Raw genomic sequence first — 22,069 nt, 5'->3', positions numbered from 1 at the left:
GCCAACACCTGGTGCCTGAGCGGTTCGTCTGTGGCGCCCCGGGGAGTGGCAAGGGACCCATGAACTTAAGCATACAATTTCTGACTCTTTATACTTGCTTACATCCGGGTGTACTCGCCCGGGCGTGCTTCCACAGCATACCGCAGGTTCGGCCGCACATCCTGCTGTGTGTTTGATCACCCCTCTCTCCTGCTCTCTTCCGGCCTCTCGTGCACAGCTTGTCGGAAGTCAATATTGTCATCGGTCGCAGGCCCTTGCTTGCCCCCTGCCCCATTCACACACACCACGAGCCATGCTGTGGCCCCTTGCCACCTGCTCGACTGCCCCACAGCTCAAAATATCAAACCCTGTTCCCCACCTGGGTCCAACGTCCAAGTAAGCGGCCATGTAGGGCCACGCATGAAGTGCCCTACCCCGCTCCCCCCAACACGGCACCTCATTGACCTCAACAGCTTTTATACACCTGCTCCCACGCGCCACGCCCGCAGCTGAAGGTCATATCCGTATCCGTCGCTCGTCTCGCCCTGCTACCCTCGGTTTGGCAACGATCCCCAGACACCTTCGACCAGGGGTGCTTTGGACCCATTTTGGTGGGCTCGAGCATACACAACTCGCACACCCGGCTCGAGCTTTTATCCGCCTCCTCCATCCTCCTCACACTTCCACTTCCTCTCCCGCTCCCGCCACACCCCACATCAAGCACTGCGCGCCGCCACGGCCGCCTCCGCCAGCGCCTCGATGCTCGTGAAGCCCGCCGCCGCCTCCACCAGCATGCGCCGCCCGAAGTGCAGCGCCCGGCGCTCGCAGGCGGCGCGTGTGTCGGCGTCCGCGATGGAGTCCATGTCGGCCACGTGCGCAATGCCCACCAGGCGCCGGATCACGAACGCGCCTGAGATGAAGGTGTTTGTTCAGGGCGAGGGGAAGGCGTAGGAGGGTAAGCGTGTTGGGTGTAATGTACCGTACCTTCCTTGCCATATTCCCAGGAGCCGTGTGGGTGGGCAGCTTTGCGGTCCATCAAAGTAAGGTAACAAGGGGCAAACACGCAGCACGCCCGCCCTGCATGCCCCCTCTCTGCCCTTCCCCTTGGGAATGGTGAAAACCAAGACCCCCTCCTCACCCCCCCCTCCACCCGCCTTTCCTCCCCCACCCGCTCACCCATGAACGCCACGGTCTCGCCCCACAGCTGCGCAAAGAAGTCCGCCTGCAGCGCCGCCAGCACGGGGCCGCCCGCCGGCCCCGCCAGCGCCGCCGGGTACAGGTCGCCGGCGCCGCCGTGGGCGTCCCACAGCCGCGTGAAGGCCGCCACGAAGCCCGTCCAGGTGTCCCGGAGGGTGGCCAGTAGCCACTCTGCTCAGGGGGCGGGGGTGGCAAGGGCGGGAGGTGTGTGTGTGGGTGTGTGTGTGTGTCTGTGTGTGTGTGTGTGTTTGTGTGTGTGTGTGTGTGTGTGTGTGTGTGTATGTGTCACATGGGGTATAAAGAGGGAGAGCAACCGGCTGTGTGCTCCACTCCTAGCCTTGTGCTGGCGCAGCGTGGGGCCCTGCCTAGCCCTCGACCCATCAGGGCATCCTCGCTCCGGACATCCCCCCTCCGCGCCCGCCACTCCGGACATCCCCCCCTTCCGCCTCCCTCCGCCCCTCAGACGCCCTCAGGCAGCCACCCTACCCATACTCCACCCCCCCCCGGCGTGCAGCTGCGCACCTCGCTGCGCCTGTCGCGACCCCGCCCCCGCCGCCGCCTCGTGCCCGTCCAGCGAGAAGTAGCACAACAACAGGTTGGCCAGGATCTGTGGTCAAGAGCACAAGGAACAACAATACGCGCAAGATATTGTGTGCGATATCGATGTGTGTTTTAGGGCACAAGGAAGGACGCGCGCAGGTCAGGCCGCCGCACAACCACAACCCACCAAACGCAGAACGCCAGCTCATGCTGGTACACCCTGCAAGGTGCCGTCCGGCGACACCAGCACTAACCCGGCACTAACCCGGCACTAACCCACTGGCCCAGCGCTGACCCAGCCGCCGTGCGCAAATGATTCAGTGGGTTGCGTGTACGGCACTCACCTTGGCGACATCGAATGCGATGGGGCCGTAGAAGGCGAACTCGGGGTCGATCACCGCCGTCTCCTCCGCGGTTACCATGATGGAGCCTGAGGAGTCAGTGAGGACAGGGAGGAGTGAGGAGGCAGGCACACAGGGGGCAGGCAAATGGGGGCAGGCAAACGGGGGTCGGCGCCTCGCCGGGCGACCATGCCCCTCAAATCCGAGATCCCAACGTGCCTCAAGGCGCCGAAGCAAACACCACCGCTGAGCGCTGCCTGCAGCACAGTCGACACACCCGCCTCTCCCCTTCACACTCTGCCTCCTGCCCCTCCTCCCCTCCCCTGCCCCTCCCCTTGCCCTTGCCTTTGCCCCTCCTCCCCGCCCCAGCCCCTCCCTTGCCCCTGCCCCTGCCCTTGCCCTTGACCTTGCCCTTCGCTTCAGTTTGGGCTGGTATCTACAACCCCTCCCCCTCACCGGTGTGCAGGTCTCCATGCAGCAGCGCCTGCGGCTGCCCCACGAAGGCGGCCTTGAGGCGGCTGACCGCCACCTTGGCTGCCACGTCGGACTGCAGCGCCGCCACGTCAGCATCCAGCTGGGGGGAGGTCCAGCTGCACGGCGGTTGGGTGGTTGGCAGTGGTGGTTGGTTGGGTGGTTAGTTGGGTGGGAAGGTGTGAGAATGGCGTGGAGCGGCCACCTTGTTCGCGCCTCATGCCGTACACAGTCCGCTATGCGCCGACTCATACGACTGGCTCTCTCAGCTGCACCTGCCTTCCGGCTCCCCCCCCCCTGTTGCCCGTTCACTGCTCACTGGTTGTTGTCGGCTTTGATGTAGGGCTCGGTGAAGATGACCTGCTCGGTCAGTCGGCACATCTCGTCATTCGCAAACTGCGCCTGCTTCTGCCTGCAACGGCGGTCAGGAGTCCGTGGTAAGGAAGGGTCCGGATAAACAGCGGTTCAAATAGATCGCAGATGCTAGAAATGCGGGTCTCGACCGGTCTTGCCACGACGACGGGCGCCAACACCCCAGCCCAGCGCCCGCCCAGCACGCGCGCGCACATACACACACGGGTTTTTAACACACACACACACACACACACACACAAACACGGACACACACAAACGCACACACACACACGTACAATGTCCTACGCGTAATGTTTTCCTTGTGCTCTTTAACACACACACACACACACACACACACACACACACACACACACACACACACACACACACAACCGAGCCCCCGCCCCCACCTGAACGCGGTGGTGTTCAACTTGATGGCGGAGGTGTGGAACAGGCTGCTGGCCAGGAAGGCCGCCAGGTGGCCGGCCAGGCGGGGGTAGGTGGCGCCGGCGACCAGCCCGCGGCGCAGGATGATGAAGGGCGGGGCCAGGTAGCGCATGGCGATCAGGCACATGGCCCTGGGCGGGAGGGAGGGAGGGAGGAGGAAAGGAAGGGGCGGAGGTGGTGGGTGGTGGGTGGCGGCGGGTGGTGGCGGGCTACGATGCCTCGACATTTGGTACCTAAATGTTGGGCTCGGGCACACAGCACCCCTCCACACACACACATAACTACCGGCCTTCGCCCCTCCTCTCCTTCCTCCTCCCCCTCCTCCCCCCCTCCTCCTCCCCCTCCTCCTCCCCTCCTCCTCCTCCCTCTCCCCCTCCCCGCCCTCACTTGTCGTACAGGTACACGGCGGGCACGTGCTCGGGGCACACCGCCGCCTCCTCCGCCAGCGCCTCCGTCTCGATGCGCACACGGTCCTGCGTGCGAGTGCGCAAGCGAAGGGAACACGGTCGTGTCAGCAAGTGCGTTGGACAACGTGACCAAGAGCAGACCCGCCAAACGTCTCCCCGTGTAAAATTTCGCTCCGGCTTTCCGGCTACCTCCCACCCGGTGCCCACCCACGGTGCCCACCTGAGTGAGCGGCCAGGACTCGCCCACGCAGCGCACGTAGGGCAGCGCCTGCTTGATGCACAGCGCCCCCGCCGGCCCCTCCACGATGAACACGAAGTTGATGTTGCCGTCACCCACCTGCAACAGCGGCGGCAGCAGCGGCAGCGGCAGCGGCAGCAGCGGCCCCCCCGGAGAGGAGCGTGCGGTTGTGTTTGCGTGTGCGGTTAGCTGTGACGGGTGCAGTAGCAGATGCGGTTCATATCGCCCTGTCCTACATCCTCCATTGCCGGCAAACCCCCTCCCCCAGTGCCCCACACACCCGATTCCTCACCACCCTGCCCAACCGCCCCCCCCCCACACACACTTCATACTTATGAATTAATCACCCCATTTTCCACATGAACGGCTAAACCCCACCCTCCCCGCCCACCATCCCTGCCCAGTGCCCACCCTCCCCGCCGCCCCACCTCGCGCACGGTCCAGCTGTCCACGGAGGCGGGCGGCCCCACGCGCTGCTGCAGCGGCGGCCGCGCTGCCACGTAGTGCCTGACGCTGTCGCAGTCCAGAGCCCGGAAGCCGTGAGGGGCCGCCAGCGTGGCCTGCTCGGCGGCGTCCAGAGACTGCAGGGGGGCAGGGGGCGTGGGTAGGGGGATGGCAAGGTTAAAACACACAGGGGTAGGGGTGGCATTCATGGTGAGCCAAGGAAGTTGGAGGATGTAGGCAATCTCGGGGGAGGGTGGAGGAGGAGCAGGGATGGGGGGCAAGTGTGAGCACTCGCAAAGGAGGGAGACGGCCGAGCGTGTACACCACAGGACTCAGATTGCGGGCCCAAGTAGCTCTGGGCTGCCCGTGCGTTTACCATGGTACCAGACAAGCACACGCACGCACACATACACACACGGGCCTCGTTTCCATGTTTCTGTTGTTGAGCGTACCTGGCCGGTGGGCGGCTTCCACAGCCCCAGGTTGTGCATGAAGGAGCGGATCTGCACACAGCAGGAGGCGGGTAGGGGGAGGTGGAGGTGGAGGGGGGTTTGCGAGGTTAGGCAGTGGGCGCAAGGTTCGCGCAGCAGAATGAGTTGTGGGAGAGGGAAACGGAGGGGGAATTGTAGAGACGGAGAGGGAGTGGAAAGATTCAGAGACGAGACACAGGCGACAGCGCCTGCCCCCAGCGCCCATGCACATGTTTCCCGAGCCCCTTCTGCCTCCTCCCACCCCACCCCCCCCACCTGGTATGCTCCATCCTTTTTGGGCACCATGCCCTTCTCCGTGATGATGCCCTCAATCAGGCTGCCTGGGGGGAAGGAGGAAGGGGTTTTGCGAAGTTAGGCAATGGGGACAAGGTAAAAGCATCGGGAATAGGGAACTGGAAGGAGTGTAGCTGGAGCGGGGGTTCCATATTAGGGGATGAGCACAGGGCGCGTTGGCAGCAAGAGGGCCTGCAGCCTCCGCCGCAAGGCTACTACCCGTCGTGCCCTAGCCCCAGCACCTTAGGCCCCAAGCCCCCCCTGCCCCTCACCCGTACTCCGTTCTCGACATGAATGGCTAACACCCCCCCCCCGCCCTGCTGCTCCACGACGCCTTGGCCCCCTCCCATAAGTATTATCGCTTGCAGCTAACGCCACTGCCTGTGCTCCGCTACTGTATCTTTGTTTAGTCTGGGCTGGTATTTACACACACACACACACACGCTCACCCGGCGCCACGTCGAAGGAGGGGTTCCACACCCCCACGCCGTGTGCCGCCACCCGCTCGCCCTTGTGGTGCGTCACCTCCTGCGGGCGGGCGGTGTGTGATATGTGTGTGTGTGTGTGATATGTGTGTGTGTGTGTGTGTGTGTGTGTGTGTGTGTGTGTGTGTGTGTGTGTGTGTGTGTGTGTGTGTGTGTTAAAGAGCACAAGGAAAACATTGCGCAAAGACAGTGTATGCGATGCAGCAGTGTGTGTGTGTGTGTGTGTGTGTGTGTTACCATGTGTGTGCGTCACCTCCTGCGTGCCGGCATTGTGTGTGCGTGTGTATGTGTGTGTGCGTGTGTGTGTGTTTGCGTGTGTGTGTGACTAATGTTGGTATCGGGACACACTACCCCTCCTCCCCCTCCTGCCCCTCCTCCCCAACCTCCCCCCCCCCCCACGCGCCGCACTCACGGTGTGGCAGCGCTGCTCGATGACGATGTGATCCCCCGAGGGCAGGTCCGGGTCGATGGTGGTGGTGGGCGCGGCGATGAAGAAGGGGATGCCGAAGTGGCCGCACGCAATGGCCAGCGCGTTGGTGCCGATCTTGTTGGCGGTGTCGCCGTTGGCCACCACACTGCGAGGGCAGGCGGGTGCGGAGGGCGGGTCGGAGAGGGGGTGCGGGCGCGGGGGAGATAAGAAGGTTTTGGTTTCGTGCCGCGGGGTGCAGCTGCAGCGGCCACGCCCCCACGACCCATAGGGCCGCTGGACCATAGGCCCACAGCCCTGTGGGGGCACACAACATGACCAGCCCTCTTCTCGAGCTAACGCATTCGAGCGCCCTGGTTCATTGCTTCTGCTCGCTGTTCACATGTATGGCGCAAGCAAACCCGCCCTTTCCTTGAAATTGTTTCCGGCTACCTCAATCATATGCACCCCCGCCCCCCCGCCCCCGCCCCCGCCCCCCGCCCCCCAATGCGCCCCCCCCGTCTACCACTTCCTTAACTAGTCATACGTGTGAGCCCCCCCCCAAAAAACGCACAGGCCCCCAACCCCTGTTGGGTTCTCAGCTGGCAATGGTTTATTTCGGGCTGGTACTCACCACCCCCACCCCACCACCCGCCCCACTCCTCCACCCCGCTCCTGCCTTCCCCCCCTCACCGGTCCGCGCCCACCACCACTGCGTCCACCTGGCCCGCTGCCATGAGTGCCGCCGCCGCCGAGTCGCAGATGAGCGTGGCGGGCAGCTGGTCGTGCGCCAGCTCGAACGCCGTCAGCCGGGCACCTGGACAGGAGGGAGGGTGGGGAGGCGGGGTTGTAAACACCAGCCCAAACTTAACCAAACCCAATGCAATAGCACGGGGGGGGTTTGCATTCATGATTACTTAAGAAGTGAAGGCGTAGCCAGGTACAGTAGCACGGGGGAGAGGAGGTGAATTCCGGGGGCGATGACACTCGTGATTGTTTGAAGAGAAATGGGGGTTGTGGCCAGGCCCAGCGGTGCAGCAGGGGGAGGGGAGGTGGTGAGGGGTGGAGTGAGGACGACTGCTGGTTGCCGGGATGCAATCACGGCATGTGTGGGCGGCATGGGCGACATGGGGCACGTGGTGGCTGGTGCGTGCCGGTACGTGCCGGTCACTGCCGGCAACCTCCCCGCCTGGCACCCTCCCCGTCCGGCCACCTCCCCGCCCGGGCGCCCAGCCGACTGCCCTCCCTCCCGCTTCGCCCCACCCACCCTGCAGCTCCCCCTCCTCCCTCGCGGGTTCGGGCACATACATCCTTCCCTTCCTCGCCCCGCCCACCCACACGCCCACCCGTCCACCCACCCACACGCACCCACCCCACCCCGCACGCACCCTGGTTGTAGGGGCGGGTCTCAGTGCAGAACGCGTGCTCCAGCTTGCCCTGGCGACCACGACGACGACGCGAGGGCGCAGGCAGGGTGTCAGCAGGTGAGGCAGCGAAGCAGCGGGAACGCAAGGGGGCGGGGGCGGGGGGCGCGCGCCGCGTGCCCGGCCCTGCCTCGCCGTTCCTGGCCTTTCGCTCCTGCTGTTACAGGGCCGTCCCCCAGCATCCTGGAACACCCATCCCTACCCCGCCCCGTCCGCGCCCCTCCCCCGTCCCTCCGCCAGCCGCCAGCCGCCAGCCCCCAGCACCCTCCTCCAGCCCCCCGCGATTCGCGCGCCCAGCCTCATTTGCCTTGGGTCCTCGTACCCCAAAGTCGTACCCCCCAGTCGTACCCAACCCCTAGCGCATCCCGTGCCCAGCCGGCCAGCCCCTCCCAGCACCCCGCTCCCACCTCCCGCCTCGCCCTCCGTCCCCCTTCCCCCTCCCCATCCCCCGGCTGCTATAATACTGTTCCTGGCTACGCCTTCACTTCTTTAACAATCACGAATGTAACCCCTCCCCCTTCCCTCCCCCCGCCCACACGCCCACCTGCTCGCTGAGGGCGCGTATGACGCCCAGCGCTGTGCCGTACCCGGCCGTGGCCAGGCTGCCGGTGTTGCAGTGCGTCAGCACCCGCACCCGCCCGCCCGCGGTGCCACGCCCGGCGGCCTTCACGGCCGCCAGCAGCGCAGCCGAGCCGAAGGCGCCCATGGCCTGTGCGCGGCGTGTTGTGTTGGGTTGTTTGGTGGTGTTGTGGTGGTTGCGGTGCGCGGCATGCCCATGAGAGAGGGAGCGAGAGAGAGAGTTGTTGTCCGGGTTCACTAGAGAGAAGGCACGGTATGCAGCGCCTTGGCGCAGGGCGGCACGTGGGGCGCGTGTGGGTGGCAGTCTACAACCGGCAGTCCCCCCTCCGACTCAACTCAAACCCCCAAACGTTGGGCTCGGGCATAGCGCCCCCCACCATCCCCCGCGGTGCCCGCGCCCGCGTCCCCTGCCCCAGCCCCGCCCCCACCGCCCTCCTCAATACGCTCCTGTCTCTCCCTCCCCCTCTCCCCCTCTCCGCCCTCCCCCTCTCCCGCCTCTCCCTCTCCCTTCCCCTCCTCCCTCTCCCTCCCACCTTGTTGGACGCGATGTCCTCGGCCAGATACGCCTCCGCCGCCTCAATCACGGCGCCGCACACGCCCACAGCGCTCGCGCCGTCGGCGGCGGCGGCGGTGGCGGCGACCGCCTTGAGCCGGTTGCAGGCATCAGCCAGATTCACGGCGGTGGGGCGGCTGGGACAGGGAAGAGGCGGGGGAGAAGGCCGGGTTATGTCTCCGAAAGGTGGGGGGAGAAGGGCAGGGCGTTTAGCTGTTCATGAGCGATGAGTGAAAACGGGGTGGGCAAGGGGGTGCAAGGGAGTTAGGGTGTGGGGGAGGGAGGAGGGGGCAATCGCCACATGCGTCATGTGAGGACCGGCACCGGTGCGGTACGGGGTGCGATGTGCGTTAGGGGGCACGCAATGGCTGCTCCCAGGGACACGGGAGAGCCAGAACGTGCAACGAGCTGCGGGGCTGCTCGCTTGCGTTCCGGCCTGCACGTATGGCCACTCGTCGCATGCGGAGGTGGAGCCGTGCTTTCTGCCAGGCTTGTGTTCTCGTCCTGCCACCGCACACGTTCATACAGATGCACCCCCGGCTTAACGCCGTCCTAGCGCCTTGCCTCCGCCTGCTCCAAGCCATTGACCTCCCCCTCCCCTACCCCGCCATAATATGGGTGCGCTACGCCAAAGCCGGTCGAAGCTTTTCCCCGCTCAGTCGGACCGCCCGAAATCGTCGGGCCACAACACCAGTCGGCACACACCTGGTGACCAGAAAGTCAAGAGTCTGGTTGATAAACTCCAGAGCCTCCTGAGCCGAGCCAAATGCTGCGCCAGCGCCCTTCAGCGCGTGAAGCTCCACCGCCATCGCCAATGCACCAGTGCAGCCGATTGCCGGCGCACCGCGAACGACCATGTCGCGGATCTGGGTCCATGCAGCCTTAACATCAGGAACATCCAAGTATTCTGTCCTAAACGGCAGCAGGCGCTGATCTAGAAGCTGCAGGCTTCCGCGCTTGTATTTAATGGCCTGCAAGGCCGAGCTCTCGTCATTGGCAGCCATTACTGCACCGAAGAACTTCGGGAACGAGTGCTCATAAAATTCCGCTCCAGACACTTCAGAGCTGACTCCATTCTGCATGGGGCATGGCCCCGAGGCCGTGTCGGCCTGTGCCGACCGTGCACTTGCATCCACCCCTGCTTGCATCGGACCAGCCACACAGGCCCCCTCAACCAACATATCTTCCCAACTATAGGTGGTGAGGGTGACATGACCTAATTGCAGCATTTGCTGGGCTTGCGACGACGGGGATTAAGCTGCCAGTCTGTGCCAGCCAGAGGACACACGTAAGCTTTGGCAAGCAGGTAGGCCAAGGGATGTAAGCTCATTAGCTCTAATCCCCTTGGTAGCGCCACTTCCTATGTAAGGGCGTGCCAATTGCACACATGGGCTCAGCCATAGTGCCTTGCGCTAACGCGAGCACATCGCGTGAAGGCACGAATGCGCGACATCGGAGTGCACGGAAACCGACGGAGTGCTAAATGCTGCCGGAGATAGCCCCTGAAACTTGCAGTCGTTGCTTGAGAGGAGAGCGCGGGGTAAGCGAGGCCGGACCGTGTTACAGTCGATGGTCATGGCCGCCGATGGGGGCATGAGGCAAAATGGCCAAACCTCCTCCGCGCTATTCATTAGGCTTGGTTGGCAGGTACCCCGCCCCGCATTCTCTAAGCGCGAAGGGTCTGCAAGGCAGATCAGGCGGCACAGGGACGGCGGAAGGGCTCACGCGTGCCCGGGGATCCTTCATCCGCGACGGCACGGCTGCGGGCCACACGGGGAAGTGGCCTTACCGAACTTACAAGTGCGCATGGCAGATCCGCGCGCATAAAGGCCTCCACGCTTTCGGCCAAGGTTTATGGGCGACCATGAGTCCACATCAGTCTTTGGTTCTTGCATTACACACGTGCGTCATACCTCGTCGCAGGAGTAATTTGGCATTTCAGATCAATAGAGCATGATGCAATGTTATGATTATATGTCACAGAGCATGAGCGCCAGAAGAAGACGTGTGAGCGTTCTACGACACGTGGATTGCCGGGCACAGCGCAGGCAAGAAGGCTGGTACCATACGAAGCATCCGCTTTGCAGGTGCAAGTAAGTTTCATCATCGTCGCGAAAGGGCCGCGTCAGCCGTTTGGGTGAAAGACCAACCACCGACCTTTGGTGATTCGGTGGAGCGCTTTCGTCCTTTTTTGATTTTAGGCGCCTTGATATATGTCGCGTGCCTCAGCCGCAGAGTTAGGGCACTCGAGCAAAACAAGCTGACAAGGGCGAAACCGATGCGGCGGAGGTCGACACCCCTATAGCACTACTCGCCCCAAAATCACATCTCGGCGCGCAAGTTGTATGCGTGGAGTGCGTAGAAATATATACCAACTTAAATTTACAGAAGGAGTAAGACACGCAACAATACTAGGTATTATTTGGCGCAAGCGGGGACAAGAATCCCAGTGTGTTCGCAGTTGGCTCTCCCTGACGTTTGGTCACGCGCGCGAAGCGCGCGGACTCCTGTCATTGCTTCGCTAGACATGACCGCGGACGCAAGCACGACGGCTGGGCAAGAAGCCGGCTCGCTTGAGGCAGGGTTGCGAAACGCTGGGTCGCCTGGCAAGTCGCCCAAGGCCAAGACGCTGTTCCATGGCCTCCTCAGCAAGCTTAGCCGGTCATCCTCTAGAAGCGGTGACTCACGAGGAAGCAGCCGGCCGTGCTCATTCGATGACCGCGACGAGTCCCGCTCGCCAGCGCCGGTAGGCCCTGAGACAGGAATGGCTTCCGGTGGGAAGATGCCGGGTACGCATGACGATGCGCCCAGGCGACGGGGATACAGTCTCGACGTCCGAAGCAGCGAGCGCCCAAGCTCTGGTCGCAGCTCTCGGCTTTTCCAGGCGTTGGCTGGCTTTTCCAGCCTGAAGCCAGTAAATCGGCTGGCCGAAGTGAGCAGCGAGCCGTGCTCGGCTCCGGAGGGCGAGCGGCATGTGGCCGACTGCTCATGCGGTCGCGGCGAAGTGGCGGTTATTTCCATGGCGATCTCCGCGCCTTCAACCCGTGGGTGCAGCAGTGAGGCATTGCCAGACTGCCAAAAGCCCACCGGGCCCGGGCACGCCGTGACGCCGTTCGCTGCCGGCGCAACGGTTGTCCTCGACTCGGCCTCCGACACCGGGGTCACAAGCGCACCGGTCAGTCACGCGATCGGCAACGGCTGCGACGTGAGCATCCCTGCAGCGCTTGATACCGCCTCTGCCGCCAGCTGGCACACATCACTGACCAGCACGCGGCCGCAGCCCGCCATCGCCGCGCCGCTGTCCGCTTCCATTCCCTCCGCTGCGCCCAGTGCACACACAGTGAGTGACGCCGTTGCTGCGGCCGGCGCCGCCCAAGCAACAGCCGCTGCCGTGACAGTGGCAGCCGCCGCGGCGGCGCTGGGTCAGCGCGCTCCCGGCGCCAACCGGAGCGCCGCTGCGCGCGGCGGCCTGCCCAATACGCCGCATTCGCCTCCCGAGACCTGCCGCGCCTCTCCTGCGTCGTCCTGCGGAGTCCCCGGCCACACCTCCGCAGCGGCGGTGACGGCGGCATCCGCCGCCGCCGCTGCTGCCGCCAGCAGCTCCGCTGGCGGGCCTCATGCCCGCTCCGCCGCCCCGCCTGCAGCTGCACCTCCCCTGATGGTGCCGCACCAGCTGCCGTCCGCATTCGCGGCGCACAACAGCGCCGCCGCGGCCGCCGCCGCGGCAGCGACAACGGCGCCGGAGGCGCCTGCACCCGCGGCGCCAGCCCCGCCGCTTCCGGTGACGCGACTGCTTGCGGTGAACCCGGGTGCGCCGGAGGCAATGCGGCGGCCGGTGTGGTGTCTGGAGGACTACGACGTGCACCGGCGCCTGTTCAAGAGCGCCACGTCCTCCGTGTATGCGGGCACGTGCCTGCACAGCGGACTGCCGGTCGCGCTCAAGGCAAGCGGGCTGGGCGGGGTTGCCGGGGGGCTTCCGGGGGCTGGGCCGGAGGCGGTGTGGGGTGCAACAAAACGGATGGAATGGCGCCCCGGTTACGCGGATCGTGTTGCAATGGCGGCTGACTCTGTGCTGTGCTTGTCTAACCATGTCCCCGCGGCCACGCGCTTTCCTTTTGTGCAGGTGTACTGGTTGGATAGGGTGCCTGGTAAGTAACCGCGCAGTTCGTGGATAGCGTGGCGCAGCGTTACTAATGTGGTTTTGCATGACCGCATTGGACGGTTTTGTGGGCACTTTGCTCGCCGCGGGTTGCGCAGTACCGGTTTTGCACACAACTGACACCTGCCCATGCCCCCGTCCGCACCTCGGCCCTCCTGCAGCCAATGTCCTGCACATGCTGAGGTGAGGGGGCGGGAATTACACTTGGTGCATGTCTGGGCATGCCCCAGAAAAGCACACCGTACGCCGTAACCTTAGTCAGCGCTACGCCACAATTGTTCGGGTGTGTGCCTTGCGCACGGGCGACCTTAATTGTGACCCGTCTTCTTCATTCTTTGGTGCCGCAGGCGCGAGATCCGGATCCAGTCCAACATTGTGCACAAGAACGTAGTCATGCTGTACGCAGCCTTCAGCGTGAGTAATGCGCCTAAACCGTGGTCTTGGTGCAAGCCCACGGTGCAAGCCCTTGTCAGCTGCATTCGCACGCGTGCGTTTGTCCGCTGCGCCCCTGTGTGTCACCTCCCTGCAACTTGTAGCCTGTCTAAGTACCCAAGTGTGTCTGTGTGTGTGTGTGTATGTGTGCGCGCAGGAGCCGGCCGCCCAGCGGCTGGTGCTGGTGGAGGAGTTCGCAGCCAACGGCGACCTGCACGCCGTGCACAAGTGAGAGACTGGATCGAATGGTTTGCTGTCGGAAGTATACGGTAATTGCGCTGCATTCTTCGCAGTACAGCCTGCTGTGCATCGTGAAGTCCGCGAGCACTTGAATGTTTACTGTACCGTACTTAGTTGCCGTGTATGCGACCTGTGATAAAGTGTTGGCGCTTCACCTCTTTTCCTCCCCTCGCTCCGGCTGCGTGTGCAGGGCGCTGGGCTGCCGCATGACGGAGCAGCAGGCACGTGCGCTGGTGCTGCGGCCGCTGCTGGAGGCGGTGTCGCACCTGCACACCCTGGGCTGCGTGCACCGCGACATCAAAGTGAGGCGGGGGGCGCGGCCTCAGACCCAACCGCACTGGCAACACACCGCACAGAACCGCGCCGCACCATGTCTGCTTTCATCGCCCCTCCGCCTCCGGCCGCTGCACGGTTGCACCGCACTGTCACATCGCCCCCTCCTCTCTCCGTCAGCCTCAACTTGTCCGCTGACCCCCTCTGCCTCCTGCTGCTGCCCCCCTCCCTCCTCCTGCTGACCCCCTCCCCCTGCTGCTGCCCCCCAGCCCGACAACATCATGTTCACTGCCGACTGGCGCCTGCTGCTGGGCGACTTCGGCATCGCCATCGACATCGCGCGGGAGCGAGCCGTCACGCGCGCAGGCACCGGTGAGCCAACAGCGAGCGAGCGAGACAAAAGGAGCGCGTGTAGGGCAGACCACGCACCGCTTTGCCCAGCCCCACCCCGCCACACACCGCTCCGCCCCACTCCATTCTCTGTACAGCCGCACCCGCTCCACACCGCCCCGCCGCACTCTTACCCAACACACCTCCTGCACCTGTGCCTATCCCTCCACCCGCGCAGTGGGCTACATGGCCCCCGAGGTGGAGCGCTGCCCCATCAAGGACCGGCCCGAGGACAACAAGGACGACTCGGCGCTCGCCTACTCCACCGCCGCGGTGAGACATACGGGACACAGGGCAGTGGGTTGCGGTGGATTCGTCTGGTTTCTAAAACATATAGGCAACACACTCCTAACCGTGCACGCCTCCTATTTCGTGAACGCCCTGCTCGCTCCCAGGACGTGTTCGGCGTGGGCTGCCTTGCCTACACGCTGCTGCTGGGCTTCCCGCCCTTCATCGCCGGCAGCAAGGCCACGCCCGGCCGCTCCAAGGCCCTGTCCTTTCCCGCCTCCACCTCGCCCGAGGCGCGCGAGTTCATCTGCGCCGCGCTGGCGGAGGAGGCGGGCGACCGGCCCACAGCGCTGCAGCTGCTGGGCAGTCCCTGGATGGCCTCGCCGCGGTGAGGTGAGGGATGGGGCGTGAGGGGGGTGGATTCATGGGTTGGGGCCACGGTGGGTGGTGAGATGTGGGTTGTTTCTACCATTTCCCATCAAGTATCCAGAGACATGAGGATGCATAAGTATGTACATGCGAGGAGTTTGGAGGGATGGGCGGGTACGGCGGCGTGCGTATTCGCAAACGGGTATCGATACTTATCCTGTTCGGAGGTGTGATGGTGGGCCACGCCACAGCGTGGTGAAGTGAGTTAGCGGCACGGCGCGCGTCGTGTAGACGTGCGCAAACATATTTATGGCTATATGCACCACGATGACAAGCAAGCATGGCTGGCGAGCTGTGGCATTGTGCAAGGCATATGCCCACTCTTAAAAGCAATCGAAGTGCTGGTGGGTGAGATTTGGGTGACGCGAAGGCGTTGGATGGGTGCCTGTGTTTTCTTGCCGTTCCCTATTGCATCATGGGCCCTATTTAGCTTCGTGCCTTGTTGATTGCACTTTCACATGGAAATGACGACTCCAGACTGGCATTGCTTGAATTGTTGGTTCCAAGTTACGACCTTGACAGCGCCACCGGTACACAAGGCCCTGCACAACGGCACTGCGGTACATAGTGCTTTCGCGGTTAGGCATCGGTTTATGTCCGTGACATTTATGCAGCAACATGTTGACGTAGCTTCCGCTCTTTCGTGATGTGGGTTACTATTAGTACAAGCACGGACGCGGCTCCCGCAGTCGAAGCTTGCGCAGGGTACGTTTTGGGTCAGAGCAGCTGAGAACTGTTTGTTTCGGGGAAGGCCCGGAGCCACCTAGCGGGCGGAGACGCAAGCACTTTGCTGGCGCCATCCCTGGGTTGTGCTCAGTACGGTGCATGCCCTTGACAAATGTTCAGAAAGGTTGTACTGCTAAAGCGCACCGGGAAGTAAGTAGCGTGCCGCGGCCAAGTAAGATGGCAGCATGGGGTGTGCTGGGGAGGTCAGCGCAGCGCCGTTCATTTCGGGGCATGGCGCGTGGCCACTTGCTCGCACCACCTGATTCTGTCCTGCCTTCCGTGGCTGCTGTGTTTGAGCTGCATGCATTGTGCGCTGTTGTTCGGGGTTTGCAACTTGGAGTCGTTTGCTATATGGGCTGGAGCGCGCCGGACATTGTTGTGCATTTGTTTGTAGAGTTTTGTGGTATTTTGCTTGGACAAAGGCGACCTGTGTGATCGCATCTCAACAAAGGATTCGGGGGACTACGGGATTTGGGGAATGGTAAAGAATGGGGCGCTCATCTGTTGGGTCCTACTAGTGCATGTGCAGTGGCGGTGATGATGGTTGATTGTCATTACCCGGAAGGGGGTTCGGGGTGGCGGCGCTGTGTTCTGTCAGCTGACCAGCAGGCATGAGACGTACATGGACTGGACCAGACCAGACCCGATGCGACCAGGCCTGCGGCTCCGCAGGTTAGCTGTGCCGTACAGATGAACTATGTGAGTAGGCCCGTGCTGGAAGGGGTGATCTCAGGGGCAAGATGGTCGTTACAGCCAGCGTTTGCAGGCTTTGCGACACCGGGGTACAAGCACACATGTATGTTGCTCGCCCTTGACTTTGGCTTTGGCAGCAAGTCGCAGCAAGCCAGGGGCGGCTTGTGGATATGTGTACAGGGAGCCGTGCATGGTGTTGGGCGCATCATTGCTCGGGGCTTGAAGTACGGTATCTGAGGCATTGTTGCGAGATTGCGTACAGACCGGCCAGAGGCCCGTCAAGTCTGGGCAGGCATGGTTGATGGTGGGTACAAGGTAGTAGCATGAGTCTTCGGTGCGTGATAGCATTTTTGGCCGAGCGGCCCAGGCTCGCGTGGCCGCCTTGCCACGGTGGGGGCTCTGTCAGGCAGCAGGTGCCAGGGTTGCCCCTGAGCTCCACAGCCCGCCGCCAGGTGGGTGCACGTGTACGCACACGCGGTGTGCAGGGGCTGTGCCGGAGGGCACGGCTGTTGACAGCAGGCATGGCGGCAAGGGTGGCGCTGCGGTTGTGCTGGTTCTCGGGGCGCTCAGATGCGCGGCAGTCATATAACTTTAGAGGGGGTTTAGGTTATAGTATTATTGTCAGCCCCTGCAACGGGGCCGCAGATTCTTGAGCAGGAACTGGGAAGGGAGGGTTTCGGCCATGGCTCAGGTGCAACTAGTTGAGGCCGTATGGTAACGGGCAGGAGGACGTTTGGCAGCTGTGATGCCTGTGGTTGGGCTGAAGTGTACCTAACACGTGCTGTCAGAGAGCATGGGCGCACAATATTCGAACCTCGCAGAGATAGGAATGGCAACTAGGCGAGAGCGCGGATGGCGGTGTGTGCGCGACCCCCTGATGGGCCCGTAAACGGTTGCCTGCCGTCCGTTACGCCCGCTGTCACGCTGCCGCATATGCGTGTACCTCAGAAATGTTGTTCTTGATAATATAATCGATTCCTAGCATCCATTGGTAGCATCCGTGAGCGTGTTGTTGGAGTGACGGCGCCGCATACGTGGGCTGGCGTCCTCGTGACACGCAACCCCCTCGAGCTTCATCTTTATCATTCTCGCTGCACTTTGTGTTTGTTTTGCCTACCAGCTGATTTACGCGCTACAAGTTTTGAACGACGTTTGTTGTCTGCTTGAATGGGCTTTCACGGTGGACTTGCCGCATTGCTTGCCGTGTGCTTGTACGAACATGAGGAGCAAACACAGCTCTGCTCACCGAAGATAGCGTATTGCCGCTGCGAGCTGCGGCATGTGACTGTGTGAGTATCGGTGTTGGCGGTGGTGCGCGGCTGTTGCCGGCGTGCGCGTTATGGCCGGAGCGTGGCTGCCAAATGCTGGTTAGTCAACCGCCGTACCTGCGTACACGGTTGTTCAGAGACCGATTAAATACGTGTAATACAAGAGTCGAGCTGCCTTCGAACTGGTCGTGCCGCAGCAAATTGGTGTGCTGTTATCCTAGTTTCAATACACCCGCCACGGCCCCAAGCACCCACGCTGCACGCAGCCCAGCAAGGCAGCAACGCCACGGCTGCATCAGCGCATGCCAAGGCCACGTGCCATGTTGAGCTGGCATGCCTGCGGGCTTGTCCAGCGCTCGCCTCGCCATTGCGGCGACCGTGTCACCTGCGCTAGGGGTGGACCAAAGACACTGGCGCTTGGTGCGAGGGGGCCCGAACAAAGCAGGGCAGGGCTACGCGGCCGTCTCACTTCCACTCAATGAGGCCCTCGCATTCCGTTATGCTCAGCCCGGGTCCATGCTGCACGACTCTGCCTGTTCCCCACTTTCCCACTTCGCGAGGTCCATCGCACCCCCAATACGGTGAAGCCGGGCAGGGCTAAAGCCTAAAAGCTTCATGTAGCAGTTTGTGGAGCAGCAGAGGCATGCAGCAGCAGGTGTTCGGTGGCTGTTAGGCTGCATCCAGTGGAGGGGCCTGGCTAGACTGTAGCGTTTGAGTAGCTACTCTCGTGCCGCCTGCAAGCCCACTCCGCCTTCCGCTCTGGTCTACGTACGCATTAGTTCCGCAACACTAGTCAATAGTAGGGCTGTGACGACCACATCTCATGTGGACGGCGTGTGGGCGTTCTGTGGACGTGGTGAGCCGGGCCCCAGACCCCCCCTATCGGTGATCAGGCGACGCAGACCATTCACAGGTAGTACCGGTACATGTGGAAGGCACGAGTGGAAGGTGCAGCATACATTGGGTCACTTGCCCCGGCAGTCCCAAGTTACCGAGGCACAATTCTTGCACATCAAAGACACCGGGTACGACACAACGCTACTGCGTGCGCTATGAGCTGATAGAGGTTACACGTGGGACGACAGTCTTGGACTAAGCCAGGGCCCCCAAAACGTCCGAGACACGCACACTCACCCGAGGAGAGATCCCCAAATGGCCCGCATGCTCCGGAGAGGGGAGAAAGCCCAGGCTCGGCGCACTGCAAACGCTAGCGCTGCTCACCGAAGCCGTGGGTCGGCGTCATAAGACTACCTCTGTCCGATGAGCCCAGGACGAAAGTGGGACACGCATGAAGAACCCCCTGCCGGCCTTGCCTGTTCCTGACAGCCCGTGGACTGCACGCACCGCTGAATGCCGCCTGTCTTGCACCCGCAGACATCTACGCTAGGCAGCTTCGAAGCCGAGCTGTTTGATGCGAAGCTGACTGCTGTTTGTGTGTATGATAGATTCGCACTGACAGGACTTAGACCGACTTACTGGCGAGTGCGTTGGATAACTGGTCCGTGCACAACGACACCGGGTACGACACAACACCACTGCGTGCGCTATGAGCCTAGGACGAAAGTGGGACACGCTTGAAGAAACCCCTTCGGGCATTGCCTGTTCCTGACAGCCCTTGGACCGCACGCACCGCGTAATGCCGCCTGTCTTGCATTCGCAGACATAACGCTGATGGCACCCTGACTCTGAGGCCCCCTTGACTCTGACTGTTGGCCTCCTGACCTTAAGCGTCCCCTGTACCTTCACACAGCCCGAGCCAGCTCCGCTGAACCTCGCCTGACCCCTGGTCCCTTACTCCCCTGCCCCTGACCCTTTGCCCTGTAACCCTGACCCTGCGAGCTTTAACTCAGACACTGCAGCCTGTACCCGGACTCACTACCCTGATCATTCTGGCTCAGAAATTACAGAATGTGCGCCCGGATAAGGCGCTTGCAAGAATCACCGGTGGCGGGGTCACGCGGCAATCAAAGAACATATGGACACTTTCCATGTGCCAGCACCGTTACTCAATTGCACGGGCTGCGCCACCGCTCGCAGTCGTGCAACTTTTTATCTATCTATATGCTGGCGCATGCGATGCGCAAGCATGGAGAAGCATTCACCACTCACATCCTCGTCATCAAAGACAAAAAGAGGAATTGCCCGCCGGCACGTGCTAACGCCCCTAGCGGTGCAACGTCCCCCCTCGGTATCAAAACTGGCGCCCGGGCATAACCGCCACAAGCGGGATCCACCACCAGCCCCCTCACCACAATCGCGTCGACTGAAGCTTCGCAGGCCTTTACCCAACCCTCAATCCGGCCCAAGCACCGTCGCCACCCATCCGTACCCTCTGCAGACCTACACCACCCGGGATGTCCCTGCAGGGGCACGCGCCCAATTTAATCGACAGCAAGCCTCACAACACGCGCACCGCAGCACGAATGTTCCCAGCCGCCGCCGCGAGTCGCCCGCCGCACAACAGGGCGGAGCCCTAGCCGCAGGCTGCCGCCGCCCAACCTCCGCCGCCGCCAACTCCTCCCCGCTCCTCTCCTCTACGCATTTCATCACAATGACTCAGGCTGTAGCTGGAAAAGGCATTTACAGGGTGGGGGTGCGCTCCTCGGCGCCCAGGACGGTCAGCAGGTTGTAGCCGAAGGGGTCGGCCACGTGCTTGGTCCAGTTGGCGTAGGGGCCCTCGCCGGTCACGTAGGACTGGACGGCGAAGCCCAGCACGGAGACCATGGCCAGGCGGCCGTTCTTGATCTCCTTGACCTTCAGCTCCTGCAGGACCTCGGGGTCGTCAGCCAGGCCCAGGGGGTCGAAGGGGCCGCCGGGGTACAGGGGGTCCAGGCCGTCGAAGACCGACGAGTCGAACTTGCCAATGCCCGGGGAGTAGCCGGCGGGGCCGGTGCCGTTGCGGCGGTAGAACTCCACGGCGCCCATCAGGCCGACCTCAACGGCGATGACGGCGAACAGGGGCAGGGGGTTGGACACAATGCCCCAAGGCACGGCGAAGTAGTTCAGGGTACCGCCGTTGAGCATCTCAGCGCCGGTCTCGAACCAGGTGCCACCCTTGATGTTGGCACCGTTGGCCTGCAGGCCCTCGGGGATCAGGATACCGGCAGCGGCAAGCCTGCGGGGCAGGAGGACGCAGGCAAGGGATGGGACGTCAGACGGCGGCTGCACGGCGCGCACCAGCGCAATCGAGTGCCATGCAAGCTGACTGAAAGCTGTAATGGCCGTCCTAGCTGTACGCCATGACCAACCCAGCGCACAGGACAAGAAGTGCAGCAGCCCCCTACTCACATGGCCCAGCGGGCGTGCAGCAGCTCGTTCTCGCGGTACTTGGCCACGGTCTCGGGGTCCTTGCCCAGGCCCAGAGGGTCATAGCCGTAGCTGAGAAAGGACACAAGAGTGAAGCGGGGAGGGGAGGGGTTACAAAGCGACTCAAAGCAGCACGGGGCACAGAGATAGCTGGTCCGCTGGCAGCCACGCTGGCAGCACTGGCCCATCACTAGTAACGCAAGGACGCCGTCCCCAGCCCACGGTTCTGGCTAGGCATTCTTTAGTCGACTCGCAAAGTGATGCTTTGAGCGCCGAACCAAGGCCGCGAGTGGGTGCCACATCGCGACTGCGTAGATGGCCCGCAATGACCCAGCTTCAGACCCCTTGATCTGAAGCTATCAAGGCTGAGACGGGTCCTAAACAGTCTTGAGGCCCCACTCCGTGAACGAAATCGCTGATCGAGAGCAGGTATCCCAGCGCTGCGCATTTCCCGACTCACTCGCCAGCCAGCTCGCCGTTCAGGTACTCGGGGATCTCCGAGCGGTCGTACAGGCCGCTGGGCAGGAACAGCTTGCGGTCGGGGCCTGCGAACATCAGCAACGCCAGATAAGTGAGGTGCTTGCATCTTGCGGAAGGGGCGCGACAGCGACACGGCGACGTTTGCCATTCGATCAGGCCCGAAGAAGCTTTACAACACCATTTACGAGCCAACCAGCGGTTTGGCGGGCCCACTTGCACAAGGGAAGCAAGGGATGGCCCTAGCACATTCGCCATGCGGTCGCTCAACCCAGCAGGATCGCGCCCGGCGACTCACCGTACCACTTGTCCAGGTCGGCAGCGCCGCCCTGGCCGCCCAGCCAGCCGCGGGTGGCCTTGCCGCCGGCCTTGGAGGGCTTGACCACCTTGGTGGAGGCAGTGCCCTTCTTGGCGGGGGCGCTAGCGCCGGTCTTCTTGAACAGAGCCTGGATCTGCATGGTGTTGCTGTTCAAGTGACTGAACGAACAAGGTCGACGGTGTGACAAGTGTTATATGCAGCGCTCGGCTGTTTTTCTTGCCCGGCTCGCCAATCGCGGCCAGATCTCCATCGTCCGTACTCCATCTCGCTGGGCGCGAGCTTGCAAGCCAGGTATGATTATCAATTTGCGGTCATGTTCATCCATTTGCTGACCTATTTGTCCGCCCCGCCCCGCCCCTCCCCTCCCCGCCCCGCCCCGCCCCGCCCCGCCCCTCCCCTCCCCGCCCCGCCCCGCCCCGCCCCGCCCCGCCCCGCCCCTCCCCTCCCCTCCCCTCCCCTCCCCTCCCCTCCCCTCCCCTCCCCCTCCCCCTCCCCCTCCC

At 63.0% G+C, this 22,069-nt stretch overlaps 3 protein-coding genes across 3 annotated transcripts; 1 reads left to right on the top strand and 2 right to left on the bottom strand.

Annotated features, from left to right (window-relative positions):
• Nucleotides 1-56: 56 nt before the first annotated feature.
• Nucleotides 57-10,158, bottom strand: CHLRE_16g673550v5 (uncharacterized protein). The gene is made up of 19 exons (XM_043071219.1): nt 9,335-10,158; nt 8,610-8,766; nt 8,042-8,206; nt 7,462-7,510; nt 6,767-6,890; nt 6,080-6,242; nt 5,632-5,710; nt 5,165-5,229; nt 4,871-4,921; nt 4,403-4,555; nt 3,957-4,073; nt 3,717-3,802; nt 3,293-3,460; nt 2,848-2,940; nt 2,514-2,647; nt 2,061-2,146; nt 1,699-1,783; nt 1,156-1,347; nt 57-889 (listed from the first exon to the last, which is right to left on the bottom strand). Exons 1-19 carry the CDS (start codon nt 9,808-9,810, stop codon nt 696-698), a joined length of 2,637 nt encoding a protein of 878 aa, XP_042916144.1. The 5' UTR covers nt 9,811-10,158; the 3' UTR covers nt 57-695.
• Nucleotides 10,159-10,598: 440 nt separating this feature from the next.
• Nucleotides 10,599-17,637, top strand: CHLRE_16g673600v5 (uncharacterized protein). The gene is made up of 9 exons (XM_043071222.1): nt 10,599-12,572; nt 12,753-12,777; nt 12,950-12,971; nt 13,136-13,202; nt 13,378-13,448; nt 13,651-13,762; nt 14,003-14,105; nt 14,302-14,396; nt 14,519-17,637. Exons 1-9 carry the CDS (start codon nt 11,394-11,396, stop codon nt 14,741-14,743), a joined length of 1,899 nt encoding a protein of 632 aa, XP_042916143.1. The 5' UTR covers nt 10,599-11,393; the 3' UTR covers nt 14,744-17,637.
• Nucleotides 17,638-19,356: 1,719 nt separating this feature from the next.
• On the bottom strand, nt 19,357-21,737 carry CHLRE_16g673650v5 (uncharacterized protein). Its single transcript, XM_001695875.2, has 4 exons — nt 21,549-21,737; nt 21,234-21,318; nt 20,756-20,845; nt 19,357-20,582 (listed from the first exon to the last, which is right to left on the bottom strand). The coding sequence occupies exons 1-4, from the start codon at nt 21,706-21,708 to the stop codon at nt 20,048-20,050; spliced, it is 870 nt and encodes a 289-aa protein (XP_001695927.1). The 5' UTR covers nt 21,709-21,737; the 3' UTR covers nt 19,357-20,047.
• Between the last annotated feature and the right edge of the window lie 332 nt (nt 21,738-22,069).

Source organism: Chlamydomonas reinhardtii, chromosome 16 (assembly GCF_000002595.2).
Source record: "Chlamydomonas reinhardtii strain CC-503 cw92 mt+ chromosome 16, whole genome shotgun sequence".
Lineage (NCBI taxonomy): Eukaryota > Viridiplantae > Chlorophyta > Chlorophyceae > Chlamydomonadales > Chlamydomonadaceae > Chlamydomonas > Chlamydomonas reinhardtii.
Note: the sequence above shows the minus strand (reverse complement) of the source record. Positions and strands in the feature narration are given on the sequence as shown.

Bases quoted from the DNA above. Each gene is read 5' to 3' on its own strand.
- CHLRE_16g673550v5 (XM_043071219.1), bottom strand. From the start codon at position 9,810: ATGTTGGTTGAGGGGGCCTGTGTGGCTGGTCCGATGCAAGCAGGGGTG. The intron at 6,891-7,461 runs GTGCGTGCGGGG...CCTCCTGTCCAG, and splicing joins GACCCGCCCCTACAACCAGG to GTGCCCGGCTGACGGCGTTC. The intron at 890-1,155 runs GTGAGCGGGTGG...CCTTCATCTCAG, and splicing joins CGAGACCGTGGCGTTCATGG to GCGCGTTCGTGATCCGGCGC.
- CHLRE_16g673600v5 (XM_043071222.1), top strand. From the start codon at position 11,394: ATGGCTTCCGGTGGGAAGATGCCGGGTACGCATGACGATGCGCCCAGG. The intron at 12,778-12,949 runs GTAAGTAACCGC...GCCCTCCTGCAG, and splicing joins CTGGTTGGATAGGGTGCCTG to CCAATGTCCTGCACATGCTG. The intron at 14,106-14,301 runs GTGAGCCAACAG...CCACCCGCGCAG, and splicing joins CGTCACGCGCGCAGGCACCG to TGGGCTACATGGCCCCCGAG.
- CHLRE_16g673650v5 (XM_001695875.2), bottom strand. From the start codon at position 21,708: ATGCAGATCCAGGCTCTGTTCAAGAAGACCGGCGCTAGCGCCCCCGCC. The intron at 20,846-21,233 runs GTGAGTCGGGAA...GTCCTTTCTCAG, and splicing joins AACGGCGAGCTGGCTGGCGA to CTACGGCTATGACCCTCTGG. The intron at 20,583-20,755 runs GTGAGTAGGGGG...CCTGCCCCGCAG, and splicing joins CTGCACGCCCGCTGGGCCAT to GCTTGCCGCTGCCGGTATCC.